This window comes from Paramisgurnus dabryanus, chromosome 3 (assembly GCF_030506205.2).
Source record: "Paramisgurnus dabryanus chromosome 3, PD_genome_1.1, whole genome shotgun sequence".
NCBI classification, from domain to species: Eukaryota; Metazoa; Chordata; class Actinopteri; order Cypriniformes; family Cobitidae; genus Paramisgurnus; species Paramisgurnus dabryanus.
This window is the reverse complement of record NC_133339.1, coordinates 43,867,370-43,885,234: the sequence shown is the minus strand read 5'-3', so window position 1 is coordinate 43,885,234 and position 17,865 is coordinate 43,867,370. Positions and strand designations below refer to the sequence as shown.

At 41.8% G+C, this 17,865-nt stretch overlaps 1 protein-coding gene across 2 annotated transcripts in view; it reads left to right on the top strand.

Annotated features, from left to right (window-relative positions):
• Positions 1-13,221, top strand: part of LOC135744850 (stonustoxin subunit alpha-like) — a 49,884-nt gene extending 36,663 nt beyond the window's left edge. For both annotated transcript variants that reach the window (XM_065263228.2, XM_065263227.2), the window contains 3 exons: positions 8,836-10,536; positions 10,621-10,705; positions 10,800-13,221. In XM_065263228.2, coding sequence (XP_065119300.1) covers positions 8,836-10,536; positions 10,621-10,661 — 1,742 coding nt within the window. In that variant the 3' untranslated portion in view covers positions 10,662-10,705; positions 10,800-13,221. The remainder of the gene's footprint in view (positions 1-8,835; positions 10,537-10,620; positions 10,706-10,799) is intronic.
• Positions 13,222-17,865: the final 4,644 nt, after the last annotated feature.

The window sequence follows — 17,865 nt, the reverse complement described above, 5'->3', positions numbered from 1 at the left end:
ATCCCGTCACTTCTGCAGCATCGGAGGGGTGCCCATTTTTCCCTCCTAGGGGGAGTCGTCCCGGAGATGGCGGCCGTGCCCGCTCGAGCGGCGGAGACGGTAGAGTTGGAGGGGTTAACCCCTCTCTGCCCGAACCGTCCCGCCCACATGATTGGTACTTCGGAGCTCCCTGGGCCTCTACGGTCCTCACCTCCTGTGCCTGCCTTTCCCGACGGCACGAAGAGCTGACGTGATTTGCGGCCGTCTCGGCCGTTCAGCTTTCACCCCTCACCTCCCTCACCAACGGAGCCGCTATAAGGACGGGGATCCCTTCAGTAGAGCGGGGGGTTGCGTTGCAGCTGCGTTCCTGGAGGGACCACCCAACCCTTCCCTCTCGTGTTTGTATAGACAGTCGTCCGGTTACGGGCACTGCCTATCAGGCATGCAGAGACGCGGCTTCAGCCCTGCACGCAATAACGTTGTTGCAGTGACTTTAGAGATTTACAAGGGAGGCCGCGACCTTCAGTCGTGCGATGTCCACCACAGTGGTTCAGGATTGCCACTTTTGGCTGTGTCTGGCTTACATGACGGACGCAGACGAGAACAACTTCCTGAATGCTCCTGTCTCACAGACCGGCCTCTTCGGCGAGCTTGGGGAGTCGTACAGCTCCGCTGCACAGTCTGAGGCGATCTCCTAGGTCGTGCCCCGGCAGAAGAGAGCTGCCCTGGTCCACCAACGCCGGCTCCTCAGTCTGCCTCTCGCCGTCGGCGTCCTGCGGCGGCCACCTCCGTTCCCCTCCTCGGACCCCATCTCGGCAGCGTAGGGGAACCGGTCGTCAGCAGCTCGCCCCGCCCGCTTAGCCGCTTCCCGTGAAAATCGGGAGTTTAAGTGGCCAGAGACGGGTGACCCGGAGTGGCAGAGGATCACTCTTCAGGAGACAGTGATTCGCTCCTTCCCCCGGTAGAGGGTCGGGTGGAAAATCCTTGGTTTGCATATGTTCCACCGGCTGTCCAGCTGGTACCCACTTAACCACACATAAGAGTGCATTCCTCTTTCCTCTCCAGGTCTCCGGAGGATCGAGAGAGCCGTGAGCGTACACCTGCTCACCCTACCTCTCCTCTATCGCCAGCGGGTGTCCTGAGGAGTCCGAGCTCTCCACTGAGGAGACCGGACCACCAGCACCCTCATCGGAGTCTGCGCTCTCCGCAGAGGAGACCAGACGACCGTCACCCTCAGCGGGCTCAGGTCAGTGTCACACACACACACATACTGTAGATGTTTATGCTGTCACAGCAGACGCACCGGCAGTCCTACCTGTCTCGCTTCGCTGCCCCACCGCGGGTACTTCGGTAGTGTCGTTAATTCTCTTCGTATGGTCTCTGGATGCTTCGCTTCAGATCCCAGCCCGTCTCGTTGGGTTTTACGCACTATCCGCATCGGTTACGAAATACAATTACCGGCATTCCCCCAAATTCTCGGACATTCGTTTCACTATAGTGAAAGCGTCCGATGCACATGTACTGCGTGCAAAAGTCGATGTCCTGCTGGCGAAGGACGTTTCGAGCCGGTCCCTCTTACCGAGTATGATGATAGGGTTTTTCCAGCCTTTATCTCATAGTACCCAAAATACGCGGTGGGTTACGACCGATTTATTTACGCACCGGCTCTTCTAATGTGATCCTTTAGGATGATACGCCGAGGCTCATATTTCAATATTCAGATCGGTTTGCATCATAGACCTGTAGACGTGTACTTCATGTGTCCATCTCCCCTCGCCTTAGACCGTTTTTCGCTCTGCGTTCATGGAGTGGACATATTAATACTAAGTACACCATTCGAGCTGTCTCTCTCTCCCCGTGTCTCCATGAAAAGTGCTAGTCACGGCATTAAAATCTCAGAGAGAGAGCGTTGTTCGCATTCTGCTTATGTTTACGTCAACTTATAATAGCTCGTTCTTGGCAGACGTGCGCGAACACAGAGATTTAATGCTTCAGCATCTCACTCGTTAAGTCATCAGGTCAACTGGGAAAAGAGCAACTTTGCCCCGTGCAGAGGATCCTTTTCTCAGTATGGTAATAGACTCGATCGACTAATTGGCGTGTTTTACAAGAGCGCGCAACCAGTCAGTTCTGACTTGCCTCGGTTTAATTCGAGGGAAGTACGCGGTCCCTCTGAAACAATTTCAGAAGCTCCTGGACACATGGCAGCAGCTGCAGCTGTGACACTGCTCGAGCTGCTTCATATGAGACAGCCTCAGCATTGGTTTTACGATCGAGTCTCGAGGAGAGCGTGGCGCAATGGCATACACCGTGTAACCATTACACCTGCGTGTCATTTCTATTTTACACCGTGGTCAGACCCAGCATTTCTGATAGCAAGATATGCCTCTGAGTCGGGTCTCCTGGCATTCTGTAGCACATGCGATGCCCCCAGCACGGGATGAGCAGCCACGTATGACGGGCTTGCAGTCTCAGGGGTGTGCGTAGCACCCCAACTGCCGCGAGCAGTGCGCTGTATATCTGGGACTTGTACGCTCCGCTATGGAGATGCGAGGGAAGGATGTATTAGCCGACACCGACAACATTGCGACTGCGGCGTTATTTACCGTTAAGGCGGTCTTTGCGCTCTCGTCACCTGTCGCATCTCGCTCGTCATCTCCTCCTTTGGAGTCAGAAGCATCTGAGGTCCCTTCGTGCCATTCACATTCCGGGTTCGCTCAATACAGCGGCAGACGCGCTTTCCCGAGCTGCGCGCCCCGGAGAATGGCGACTCCACCCCCAAACGGTCCAGCTAATTTGGAATAAGTTCGGTCGTGCGCAGATAGATCTATTTGCGTCACCGGACGATACCCACTGTCGCCTGTTTTATTCACTAACCGAGGGCAGCCTCGGCGTGGATGCGCTGACACACAGCTGGCCGCGGGGGATGCGCAAATACGCATTCACTCCAGTGAGCTTAATCGCACAGACACTGTGCAAAGTCAGGCAGGACGAGGAGAGCCTTTTATTAGTCGCCCCGTACTGGACGACCAGGAATTGGTTTTCAGAGTTAATGCTCCTCGCGACAGCCCCTCCCTGGCGAATTCTCCTGAGGAAGACTTTCTTTCTCAAGGAAGGGGCACATTTTGGCACCCGCGCCCCGACCTGTGCGATTTCCATGTATGGTCGTTGAGCGCGCGCAAGGTTTAGGTGATTTATCGCAAGCGGTATCTAACACCATCGACGCGGTACGAGCACCGTCCACAAGACGGGCTTACGCGCTTAAATGAAACCCTTTTTCGTCACCTGGTGCTCTTCGCAACGCGAGGACCCCAGAGAATGCTTAACATTGTGCTTTTATATCTTAGGTTAGATGGTAGGCTGTCCCTCCGCCATTAAAGTTAATATCGCCGCTATTTCTGCTCATCACTCACTTATTAACGGCAGATCAGTTGGCCAGCATGATTTGGTTATTAGATTTTAAGAGGCGCTCGCAGGCTAAACCCCTCGCGCGTCGCGCCCTCCCTCTATTCCTCCTGAGACCTGTCCATGGTGCTGAAGCCCTACAGGTCCCCCGTTCGGTCCTTTGCAGTCTGCGAGTCTGAAGTTTTTATCAATGAAAACTCAGACCCTGCTAGCATTGGCCTCCGTGAAGAGAGTAAGGGATTTATATGCATTCTCTGTTGACGATTCGTGCCTTCAGTTTGGTCCCGCTGTCTCACTGAGACCCAGACCAGGCTACGTGCCCAAAGTTCCCACCACTCCCTTCAGAGATCAGGTGGTGAGCTTGCAAGCGCTGCCCCCGGGGAGGCGGACCCAACCATGGCTTTATTATGTCCCGTACGAGCTCTACGTGGATTGCACACAAAGCCTCAGGACCTCAGACCAGCTCTTTGTTTGTTACGGTGGTCAGCAGAGAGGGAAAGCTGTCACTAAGCAGAGGATGTCTCATTGGATAGTTGTTATTATCGCCCTTGCTTATAATCTGCAGGGCATTCCATGTCTATTTAACTTGAGAGCTCACTCTACTAGAAGTGTTGCCTCATTTTGGGCACTTGCTCGTGGTTCCTTGGTAACAGACATCTGCAGAGCTGCTGGTTGGGAGACACCTAATACGTTCATTCGATTTTAGTGTTCGTGTCGAGCCTGTCTCCTCTCGTGCCCTTTCCTCGTTAGGGGAAGCACAGAGAACAGGCTCGCAGGTCGGCTTGCAGCCTCCGACTGCTGCTCCAAACTGAGCTCAGTATGGAAGGCCATCAAGGCAAAAACGCGTAATAATTTGTTTTGCCTTCCTCCGCTGCCTTGGCACCCCTTATGTTGTGGAGCATCCGCTGCCAGCCTCTCACTAGCTGCATCCTCGCGAACCTGTGTTTGGCTCGGGCATCCACATTGCGTCCCACCAGGTTCCTTTGTGAGTATTTTTCCGTGGGGTTGATCCTACTAGCCCACGTTTCCCTCAGCAGAGCACTGCTTTGCTTACACAGCCACGGCTGTCATTTATACCTCAACTACGGTTGACTTTCGCCCACCAATAGCCCTTAACGGGGCGGTGGCTTCCGCAGCGTCCCTATACCACTCAGATAGGGCGCTTCCCAGTCGCTGGCACTACTGTGGGGTTAAAGGAACATCTAGTGCCCGGCCTTCTGCCTTAAAACCTAATTCTCCTTATCCTTAAGTGGAACCGGAGGGCTTTACACAGACACTGGAAGAGGTCAGCCCTCAGTGGCGTTTTGGTAGGGATTCCCAATTCATCGGTCACGACGTGACGTCGTAGTGACCGACTGAAAGGGAACGTCTCGGTTACGGATGTAACCCTCGTTCCCTGAAGGAAGGGAACGGAGACGTCACGTCCCGTCGCCACAGGGCTGCTCCCTGCTGTTTATCGGCCGGTCACACTTTCCGGCTTTCTCAGCGAAATGAAGCTAATTTCCATATTTGCACCTGTGGCTTATATACGCACCTGGCGGGGCGGCGCCAGCATTATGCAAATATCTCAATGCCAAGTTCATTGGCGTTTTAGTAGACTACGAAGCATATTGGTCTCTCTAAGCGAGTTCCCAATTCGTCGGTCACGACGTGACGTCTCCGTTCCCTTCCTTCAGGGAACGAGGGTTCCATCCGTAACCGAGACGTTTCCCCCATAGTGTAAGCTACTGATGCTATCCTCGTTCCCGTTATTTCATGGAACCAGGGTTACATGAGTAACCTTATTGTTACTTTCGTTCCGACAGGAACTCCTGACATTTAAACCGGATTTACTTTGATTTTGAAAACCTGTGAAGTAAACTTCAGGATGTGACAGCACTAAATAACCTGTAGATTGATCTGTTCTGTAAGTCTCAAAAAGAACCATGGAGACGGACGAGACAGGCGCTAGTGATGCAGACTCTGAATTTAATTCTTATGAAAGAAACCCCTGGCCATATTTAACTCTTTCCCCGCCATTGACGAGATATCTCGTCAATTAAGAGAAAACGCTTCCCCGCCAAGTATTGCCCTATGGCAAGCGGGCTGCATGTCCGTGTCTGTTTTAAAGATCGCTCTGAATGGGATCTCTATGAAAAGTCCGTCACAAAAATGGAATTATCTCTGCTTTTTGCTCAAAATGTGGTGTTTTTGCAGAAACCTACCCATATTCAAAAGCTGATTGCAAAAGAACCACTGAAGGTAGGATGAAACGTTTTTCACACAAAGAAGAACATTTTCTGGAAGGCATTAAACTTTGGTGAAAATCATGAAAAACGCTGGCGCTGGCTGGCAACTTTTTTTAAAAACGCTGGCGGTGAAAGAGTTAATCAACCACTTTGTCTACAAGTGCAAGAAAGGCAATAGCTTTATTATGCAGTGTAAGCTGTGTTTGACCAAGGTGACTTGATGTGCAGCTGCAACTCGACCAGCTTGACCAGGCTGGTCCAGGGGTCGGCCTGAAGATGAATCTGGCCAAGACAAAATGGATGCGCAATAACAACATCAACATTGGCCAAAAGGAGATCGAGTAGATTGACAGCTACGTCTACCTTGGACAGGAGCTAACTACTGAGCACAAGAACAGCCGCGAGCTGGCACGTTGACAGAGAGCCGCCTGAGTCAGCTACACGTCTATAGCAGAGGAGGTCACTAACATGGCCGACGCCACCCTACACGCACACCTGTTCATCTACAGGGTTGAGCCCTGGTTGCTGGCTGCTGCCGATAAGAAGAAGCTGGCAGTGAACGAACGTGCCCTCAAGCAGTTAGCAATGGTCGCCGTCAAGAGGACAGATCACATTAGCAACGAGCAACTGGACTGAACTGAACTAGACAAGACATTGGAAGAGACTGGATGGGTCTGGCCAGACACTGAAAAGCCTGGAGAAGTTGTTGTGGCCTGTGTCGAAAGACTAAAATACAGGGCGATTGAAAGATTTATATAAATTATGTACCGTGCTGTTAATGTCATACTTAACATATTTGATAGAAAATAAACATCAACACGAGGTTCTGTAAGTTCATGTGATCACTTTGCTTATTGAAGTCTGTAACAGACCCAAATCATCTCTGCTGTATAGACCCCTTCACGGTTCACGTCACAGGCAGTTTACACTGCGCATGTCGGGGTCAGAAAAGTCATTACAGCAGATTGAGTTGGGTATTATTCGGTATCGTCAAAAAAGCCTACTTACGTTGTGGGCTGTGAAAATCGCACCAGGTCTTCCGTTAAGTTTTCGCGATTCATGCACAATCTCAAAAACAAAAAAATACAACATCTGCGTCTGCAAGCAATTAACGTGCAGACTGGGACAATGCAAATATCAAAGAGGCTTGTGTTTGTAGTGCTCACTTCATTTGAGGTAAGTCATCATTTTTCAGCCGTGTTAGATTAAATTATAAAGCCTAAATGGTATGAACAGTTTGACCCCATGCTGCGCGCGCACCCGATCGTCATTCAATGTTTACAAACCTTGAAGGGGTCTATAGTTGCATTTTTTCCAGTTGTTGAATCTGTTACTGTTGTAAATGTAGTGATTACTTATATTTTTGGCGTTATGGCTTTTCTGTGCTGAGATGTTAGCAAGTCTCTAATAAGCTTGGTCACAAACATGATCCATGCACAATCTAATGTGTCGGGTACAATTAACTCAGTGTCATGCATTTTGTGCAACACTTTTTGTCTCCCTCTTCGCATTTTGTCCTCTTTTCCTTCTGCTAAAGAGACTTAAAGCCTCTGCTAAAGCCTCTTAAAGTTGTCGATACTCAGACGATAAGACCTTTTTTAAGGGTTAAGATGCTTTCTGAATTACTCCCTTCTTTACTAGGATCTTTTCTTTAATATTAAGGGAAACATCCACATTTCTAAGAATTTTCTTAGAATTTTGTCACAAGGAGCAACTCTTTGCCATAAGATTTTTCATGAATACGGGCCCAGGGGTCTCCAACATGTGGCTCGGGAGATACTGGTAGCTTGTGTCTTAACTGAAGGTAGCTGTTTAACTCTTTCCTTGCCATTGAGTTATGGCAATCCATATTTCTGCTATTATTCAGTAGGTGGTGCTATTATCTTATGAAACAATCCAGCTAATTTGGTTTTTTTGAAGAAACCTACCCATATCTGAGAGGTTATAAAATAGAAAAAAGTTTTTTTGTTGTTTAAAAAGGTCTGTTCCTTCATTTGATATATTGTATGTTTATATTTAAATAAAAAAATTCCTGGCATTAAAATTTTGTGAAAATCATTAAAGAAATGGTGTCACTGGCTGGCAACTTCTTGAAAAAATGCTGTTGGGAAAGAGTTAATCAAAGTACAGTGACTTAAAGGAATAGTCTACCCTTTTGCCATATTAAACTATGTTATTACCTCAAACTAGACAAATTAATACATACCTTTCTTTTTTCAATGCGTGCACTGTACAGCGCGTTGTGAATGTGTTAGCATTTAACCTAGCCCCATTCATTCCTATGGTACCAAAAAAAAGTTTTATTTTGTGGCACCATACTTACTGGTATATCTCCTCATGTAACAGTCTTTAAATAGGGAAAACACAGAAGTGTTTGGTGGCTTTCCTGTTTGGTACCATAGGAATGAATGGGGCTAAGCTAAATGCTAACACATTCACGACGCGCTGTACAGTGCACGCATTAAAAAATGATAGATATTTGTTAATTCGTCTAGGTTGAGGTAATAACATAGTTTAATATGGCAAAAGGGTAGACTATTCCTTTAATAGACCGGCGTCTCACCCCTCTGAAGCACATTTATTTGACATATCTGCCTTCATGTTATTTTAATTTATTCATGAACAAGTGGAACAACCTACAATAGATAAAAACGAACAGGCTTATACCACGAAATAAATGTAAACAAGCTCGTTATCATTTTTGCGGTTAAGATGAGGCAGTATTAACTTTGCATCAGGATGAGTAAAGATATCGCCCAGTTAACGGAAAGAAAAAATCATATATTTTTCTTGAGGATTGGAAAGTGAGTTTTTCTTTACAAATGAGGGTAAAATATGAGTATGCCTAATTTGCGGTATAAAGTGTACCATTAATGTTGAGCTTCATTTCACTCAAGTTCATGGTAAGTTAATTTTGCACAAGACTGTCCTGTGGGTAGCGGGCTACGGACTGAAAAGTAAACAGCTAAAAGCAACACTATAAAAACAGCAGTCTTCTTTCACCAAACCAATAAAGAGAGCAAATGCTGAATTATATAGCCTAGAATTTTTATATAATAAAACACCACGAAATCCAAAAGAAAACCGAACTGGCTTTTTTAACCAAGTTTAAAATAGAAGAACATTTCATAAATTCTTAACTGTTAAAACTAAAATGGCACTTAAAGAAGCTTGATAAATACAGACCCTGACTAACTTTATTTCTTGTTACTTCTTATTTCAGGTGTTACTCTTTGGGATAAAAAATTGTTGGTTGAAGTGGACACTCATTCACAGCTTCATACTGATTTGAAGTTAAGTAGCGCTGACTCTCTCTCTGATAAGTGCAGTCTCCTGAATGTAAGTGCCTCACTGAAAGCCAGCTTCATGAGTGGGATGGTGGAGGTTGGGGGATCTGCCAAGTATCTGTATGACAACAAATCCTCAAACCAACAGTCCAGAGTAACAATGTATTACCAAGAAACCACAAGATTTGAACAGCTCACTATGTCCCAGCTTGGACATATCACCTACCCTCAGGTATTTGACCAGAAAACTGCAACTCATGTGATCACATCTGTGCTATACGGAGCTCAGGCCTTCATGGTGTTTGATCGAACATTCTCACATGATGACAACAAGCAGAAGATTGAAGGGGAACTGAATGTAATGGTCAAGAAGATGTCTTCTTTTTCCATTGATGGGACAGGAGCTGTAGAAATGAAAGAGGATGAGATAAAAAAAGCTGAGGACATCAGCTGCACGTTTCATGGTGACTTCCATGTTGGGCATCTTCCCACCACATACATGGAGGCATTGGACGTGTACAAGAAGCTTCCCACCCTGCTGAAGGAATATCCACAGAATGTGATTCCAATAAAAGTCTGTCTCTATCCTCTTTCTCTGTTAAATGAAAAAGCAGCTCGTCTGGAGAGAGAAATCAGCACAATTCGGGTGTCCAACATTGAAACTGTAATGAATGAGCTGGAAGGAATACAGAGAAGATACAATGACCTGTTCAGAAATACACTGGTACATGTTTTCCATGACATTAAAGAGAGGCTTTGCACATTCCAAAGCTCATTTAGCATTTACAAGCTGGTTTTAGAGAAAGAACTGGGCAGAGTCTTGCCTGCTATTCGAGGTGGAGAAAACGAGCAGTCACTGAAAGAGATCCTGAAGATTCACAACGAATCCCCTTTCTGTGCCAACAGGCTTAACCAGTGGTTAGATGACACAGAGTCTGAACTTAACCTCTTGAGTTCCTACACCAAATCTGTAAATGGGATCAAAATTAAAGACTCAAATGGTCTGAAAACCATCCTCCTTAATCCTGATATTGATGTAGTGGTCTGTTTGGCCTTGACATGTCTGAAATATGAAGACCCATATCTTCTAACTCTGAATGCATTCCTGAAATCTGGGTTTAAAGAGCAAGATGAAAAAAAAGCTTTGCCATCTTTCCCAAAGTGGTTCAAAAAGCCAGACATCGTTGCAAAGATGAGAGAGAACTTGTCTAACTTCAAACGCTTTTCACAGGCCAATAAAGACAAAACGAGAATGTGCTTTACTATTTCTGCCATCTCTGATCCCTCCAGTCCAGGTTCCTCCATCTATTTATATGAACAAGGCAATCTGATGAACAAACAGTTTCAGCCTTCAACGCCCAAACCACCCCAACCCATAGTGAGGAGCGTCAATGCAAACACTGTGTCCATGATACTACAGCCCCTAAGTGAAGAAACAGTGCAGTTCAGGGTGGAATACAAGGAGGTAAAACTAAAAGAAAAAGAAAAAGAAGAGTGGCTTGTCAAAAACACAACTGATGAAAACTTTACTCTGACTGCATTGGAGTCTGGAAAGCAGTACTTGATCTGCTACAGGATAGTGGGTAAAATGGCAATGAGTGAAGCAAGTGATACTGTCTCTGTTCAACTGTCTCCAGGTAAATTTGATCTCCACATTTGTTACTTATTTGCAATTACACACATATATTTCAAACACTGTTTTATTTTTTTATATTTCTCAGGTTATCCTGTGATTGTGGGTAGGAAAGGCAGTGGTAAATAAAGATAAGATACAACATTCAAGGGATCAGCATTTCTTACCAAAAGGTCTGTGCATATTTTTTGTTTAAAATTTACCCAGCTATATTATCATAATATTTGTATTTCTTACAGATTAAATATATGTCCTCTGTTTTACCAGCATGACACCTTGTCCACCATCCAGTTGATTTTCAGCAATGGCCAGAATATTAAAATTGGTAACAGAAAATAAACTATAGAAGAAGAATTTGTGTTTGAGGATAATAAAAAAATGCTAGCTGTAACTCTGTGACCAAATAAAAAAATAAAGTTGAGGGGTTTGAAATTTGTTGTTGCAAGAAGTACAGGTAAACAAGTAGTGTCCTCTGTCAAGTCTATGTTACTGGGTGAGCCTGTGAAACTTGATGTAAAGTCAGGAAGATGTTACGGCATTACAGGGAGAAGTGGATATGATTTTGATGCTTTGGGTTTGTATTTTATTTAAATGCATCCAGCTATAGTAACAGTATTCAAAAAGGCTTTTCTTCTGTATTAAACATGTATTTTCTTAGATTAATCTACAACGCTTAGCATAAATGTGAAAGTTATGATGTCCTCAATGAATTGCAGCTCCCCAACGTCTGCCGCGCTTATGCAATTCCGCACAGGAATACTGCCTCCACCATGCTTTACTGTTGATAGCATGCACTGTTACATTGTACTCCTCACCTTTAAGATGCTGCCATCAGAGCCAAATACATTAATCTTTGTCTTATAACTTCATAGCTCTTGTATAGCTCAGTGGTAGAGCATTGTGTTAGCCAAGATCATGGGTTCGAACCCAGTGAACACACATAATGATATAAGAAATGTATACCTTGTAATGCACTGTATGTCGCTTTGGATAATAGTGTCTGCCAAATGCATGAATGTAAATGTACTATAGAGTCCTAAAAGTCTTTGCTTTTTCAACATCTGGCAAATTCCAGACAGCTTACTTTGTTTACAACAGCCATGCATTCCACTCCTCTGCAGTGTACATCATATAATCTCAGAGGGAAACTAGAGATGTTTGAAGTTAAACTGAAGTTGTTTGCATCTTTGATATTTCTGTAATAAAATGAAGTTAATGTAAAAGATTATAAAATTAAACCAGTAATATCTGGCATAATTGTATTGGTTAGCAAATGCATGAACAGAAAACTTTAATGACAAACTTGGACATCCAACACGTATCAAAAAACCTCAACAATGGTGACAATGATAAAAATTATTCAGATAAACATAACAACTGCAATGCATGCTGAGAGTCTTGGTTGAGTTTCATATGCTGATTGTTGATGTATCAGTATGTATAACCAATAAAGTAATTAAACTGAAACACTTTTTGTTTTATAATTGGAGAATACTGTAGCTGATCATGAAAATGGCTAAACACATTGCTAAAATGATCAGAAAAATATAAACATTAAATCCAACAGTAGAGCGACCAACTAAAGAAAACACTAATAATTCCAACTAAGGATTTAATAAACTATCAACATATGTGTAACGTGTCCTGTCCCTGTGTAACCTGTGTTTTATGGCGCTTTTCCATTGCATAGTTCCCCACGGCTTAGTTTAGTTTGGGTCAGGTCAGCTCACCTCACTTTGGCGTGGTTAGCTTTTCCATCGAGTTTAGTATCACTTCGCAGTGCCAGGGATTATAGGCGTGTTGTTATATTTACGCTGCCTACTGCTGTGACATCATACACGTGAGAGCGTTGTTGTACATTCCCATCCATTCATTTATTTCTCAGTCTGCCACAAAATTAAAATTGGCCACCACAAATAGATGTTTGCACATCGCGTTTATCAGTAACGTTACCTCTGTCTCACATGACAGTTTCTGTTCAAACACCCGACCCGTGGCGTCAGTCGACGGCGCTCTGCTGAGCCTCATTCAAGTTGCATTTAAGCATATATAATGCGGACGTGCACGTCGCGAATGTGCCGCCACAAACTCCAAGTCTGGAAAAAACTGTTATGGTGTCCCGGATTCTCAACCTGTGGATGTTTTTCCTCGCTAAAAGGGTGTTTGGAAACTTATAGCAGAACACAGATAACAACATGTTTGCTTGAGACAGCGCAAGCTAGCAGTAAGCTAAAGCTAATATTTACATTATAGCGATGACACTTCTCTCAGACCAATCAGTGACCTACAGTGTTTTCGCGTCACGTTTGGTATCAGCTCGGGTCGCTTGGAACCCCAACCGAGGTGGTACGAAAAAAAAGATATCGGATACTACGTACTGCACCCAATGGAAAAGTTCCCAAAAGTAAGCTGACCCAACCCAAACTAAACCAAACCAAACCAAACCGTGGGGTACTATGCAATGGAAAAGCGCCATTAGTCTGCCCTGTTTCCCCATGTTGATTAGTGTCTCTGCCCCCATGTTTATTGCCATGGACATTCATTGAATTCATGCTCCACCTTGTTTGTTGTCATAGTTACTCATTATTTATGTTTTGTTATTGGTTCTTATCATGTATATATATACTCTGTCAGTTCACACTATGTTTGTTGGCCAATGTCGTATATTACTCGTGTTTTGCTGGTGTCCCCTGTGTTTACATGCCATGTTTTTTGTTTTACCTAATTATTTTGGAATAAACTGCATTTGGATCCGCAACCCTTCTTGTCTCGCTGCTTCCAAATTAGCAGTATGCATATATTCTCAATAAGAGCTATAGACAGCTTCAGCTGTAACAACATAAACGCTAACAGTTTTCGTGCCCAAACTTAATGGTAGACTTGCACAAAGTATCAATAAAGAGTCTCCTTAGAGTAGATTATTTCTGATAACAAGGAAATCGGTTCTAAAGTCTAGACCCTCATTTTCATTATTTCCATAAATTTCCCTCACAAACAAAAACACACTTGGGGACGTTGGTTTTATGTCAGCTCTTGGTTGGTATGTACATGTACTACTCTGGTTAAAGTGCCCATATAAGCCCTTATATATATATTTCTCAATATTACATGACAATATATTTCATGTGTCTCCATACTGTATATTATGCAATTTACATCGTAATATATCATGATATTTTATATAAGACTATATTATATATATATGTGTGTAAGTGATATATTGCAATATATGGGACAATACTGCAATAATTGCCATTTTCTTATATTAAGTAAATACATCTCATTATACTATTTAATATATGGAGTAATATATTGATACATATATTCTATATATACGTAATATATTGCTGTAAATATTGGCAATATATGGAGTAATATGTTGATATATTCTAAATATACATAATTTATTGCAGTATATATTGGCAATATATGGAGTAATATGTTGAAACATATAGTCTATATATACTATATATAATATTGCAGTATATTTTAAAATATATAAATAATTGTTGCTTTTAATATATTGCACATTAATTTAAAGATGCAATTTGTATAATCTGCGCCGCTAGAGGGCGCCAGATCAAATCAATAACAATGACGTAGATTATTGACTCTCTGAAGCAGCGTAGACTAATGGGATTTGTTGTCTTTAACTCAATCGCTGATGGCCATCAATCAGACGGGAGCGAGTAATCATGTTACACATGAGGTAAAGTAATCAAGTTTTATAAATATTGTGTTTGATGACATCGATTTTTTTTCATTATGTAAGGTGTCATGTAATGTTCAAAACACAATTGTTAGTCATAGATGTTACAGTATTTGTCCAATACGATGGTTTGTTAACACAGCACAGAATTAAGTGTTCAGATGAACAAACTTACCATAAAAAAGTGAGTGGCCCGACAGACGCTATTACTTCCGCATTTGTCCACGACACTGTTGTAATGTGGTTTTTACGTCAGTAAAGGCAGTAACAAAGGGTAACGTAGATATTAACGTCATTTACAGGCGACTGCACTGCCCCGTGTCACTGTTTAGGGCAGCAATTTTCTCATAATTTACAAGTAGTTGAAAACATTATAGATATTGTTAGTAATCAGCTGGACAAAATATATAACACCAGACTAGTGGTTTTTGGATATTTTACTGCAAATATCTTACAAATTGTACCTTTAATATATGTGTTTATATATCTTAAAAATATACAATATTATATTTATAAATATCCGCCATATTGTATTCCAATAGACATGTGAAAATGTATTAACAATATATGTACGGATATAGGGTCACATTTATGTTTACTATATGGTAGAATATATTGAAAATTATATGGAAATATATACATGAAATATATGTACAAATATTTAATAAAAATGCAACCTGCAATATATGTACATACATTTATACCACATATTAACACAGAATAATGGGTAATCTATCAAAAGCCACCTTTATTTTCTTCTAATCAGGCACATGTACTAAAACCAATTTGAGGTAGAGAGCTAAACAGGCATATTGTTGCACATGTGCACATTTTGCACATGGTCAGACAATGTGATTGGCTTTACCTTTTTAACTGAAAGTTTGAAATAGACCATGGTAATTTAAATTGCTTTAATTTATATTTTAAAATGTAATTTATGTAAATGTAATGCAACACATTTATAAATATTGTGTTTGATGGCATCGATTTTTTTCATTATGTAAGGTTTCATGTAATGTCGGGCCACTCGCTTTTTTTATGGAAAGTTTGTTCATCTGAACACTTAATTCTGTGCTGTGTTAACAAACCATCATATTGGACTAATACTGTAACATCTATGACTAACAATTGTGTTTTGAACATTACATGAAACCTTACATAATAAAAAAATCGATGTCATCAAACACAATATTTATAAATGTGTTGCATTACATTTACATAAATTACATTTTAAAATATAAATTAAATCAATTTAAATTACCATGGTCTATTTCAAACTTTCAGTTAATTAGAGGCTTTGTAATTAAGGCTTTGTAATTAATTATTCGAAATTAATCACATTTTAATCACATATAAATATGACCTGAGAACATTGAGAAGTTATTTTTTCACATGGATTTTTAGTATACCATGAATAATGACTGAATACATAAGCTTAAGCAACAAAATATTGTTTATTTTTGTTAAACCAAGTCGTTGTACTCGGAGTCGGGCTAATGTCCACGCTAGCTGCTATATGTTTTGCATTGAGACAAAGAGTATAGAAGTACAAGAGGGGAAACTCTCATTCGTAATTCTATTTTATGCTACTTTACACATTTACTACTATTATTAGTTACCAACCCCACTAGGTAGAAATATATTTTGTACATACAAACTACAAACATTATAATCTTATAGAACATGATGCATTGTTCTGTCTGTTATCCTACAGTATAATTGCCACTTTTGGACAGTGGCTGTGTTTTATTTTACTTAATCCATTTCGAGCAATTCAGATGTATATGTGTGTATATGGAGCTAAAATATTATGTGTGGATGAGTTTATGTCGGTATGTATCTATGTAAAATTAGCCTATATAAAAGTGGAAGATTGTAAAAAGGGATTAATGTTCACTGGTCTGATTTTATGTTTTTCTGTGTAATCATCATTCAGTTTGAATTTGATCTTTTAATGTAGAAAGTAGCTGATATTGCCATTACCTCTAGTTGACTCCCGATTCGCTTTCATTCCAAAATGGCGGATTCGTGGGGCTGCTGCTGGGCGCTGTTGTTGCAATGGAACGTTCTATTGAGTTTCCCCTCTTGTACTTCTATACTCTTTGATTGAGATGATAATTGAGGCTCGATGTGCTGCGGTGATATGTGAATTCCTTGTTGCATAGCTTACACACAACCATGCTCTTATCGACGCTTCCATACGTTCGTTTTTTATGAAAAAATTTCCCATCCACGGGGCCAACCAAAACGATCTGATCAGCTTCTTCGTTCATGTTCACTGTGGTTTGTTGTTGTCTGAAGTCATGAACGCTAGTTGGTGCTCCAGTATAATCGGTCCGCCGAAATCGCCGACTCCAATGAGAAATGTTCCGCGGTGCAAAAATAAGTGCGATTACAATGCGTTAAAAACACACACGTTACATAACCTACCCATCTAGGGTTTAGGAGTCAGCAACAAAGTAACAAATAAATTTACTTTAATGAGGAAAATTAATTTTTGGAGAGAGAATACCAGGAGAATCCAACCTCCTGCACTGTTAGACATTTCTGTAATTTTTACAGTTATTTACTGTATATCACCCAGTATAATACTGTAAACTATTTATACAGTACATAACTGTAATTCGCGTTGCATTTTGGGAATTTTCTGTGACATCATACATCATATACAGTAATTTACTGTATTTTTGAAAATTGCTGTATGCTACTGTATATTTTCAAACAGTCTTTTGACGATATTTTCCTTATTCACACAAATCCTTGTTTTATTTTTCTCAAAATCATCATTTTTGACAATTGTATACACACAGGCGTTGACTTATTTTAGCTTAGGAACCATGTAGCAGCTCAGGTGTTCAGAGGACCGATTTCAGGTGTGCACATAAACTGAAGAGTTTTCAAACAAGACTTTCCCTGGGACAGCGGCGCTTTTCAGTTGAAGATACACGAGAGGAGAGAATGAAAAAAGACCAGCAAGGTAAAATAATCTATATAAGTTTTAATCTATATAATCTATAAGGGTTTTCTGGTTACAGTGGTAGTGGATCATGATCACCTCTCTAGCTTCAAAAGTAGGATGCAAAATGTATAACACCAAATCATTATAGCATAACTCCATGTAACTTGACATAATTTAAAGTCGTCTAAAGGCAGACATGATTGCGAGTGAAGTCCTATGCCAAAGACTCTCCAAATACTGCATCTACACTTTCTTCCTGATGTGTATATTTTGTTGGTATATCCTGGTTGTTGCAGACCTGACAGTAAACTTGACTGTGAGCATCCTATCCATCAGGTAAAGCTGTTTACTTGCATTACTCATTTAGAGAAATGATGGGTCAAAATTGATTATATGGATTATATTTTTATCACCCCTTTTTTATGTATTTGGGACACTTGAAGTATATCGCACGTATAATGTGGATCCATTTTATAATGCGTAACAGTCACAGACTACTCCCATTGTCAAACCTCAAAATTAAATAAGCGTCCATTAATCTGTTATTTGACTTTTAATCTGTTTAATATGCACAATATTATACATTCTGTGCTGCATCCTTGTCACTTTTCGGAGATTTTCCGATAGTGTTTTGATCATGTTACATTACTTTTATTCTGGCGGCA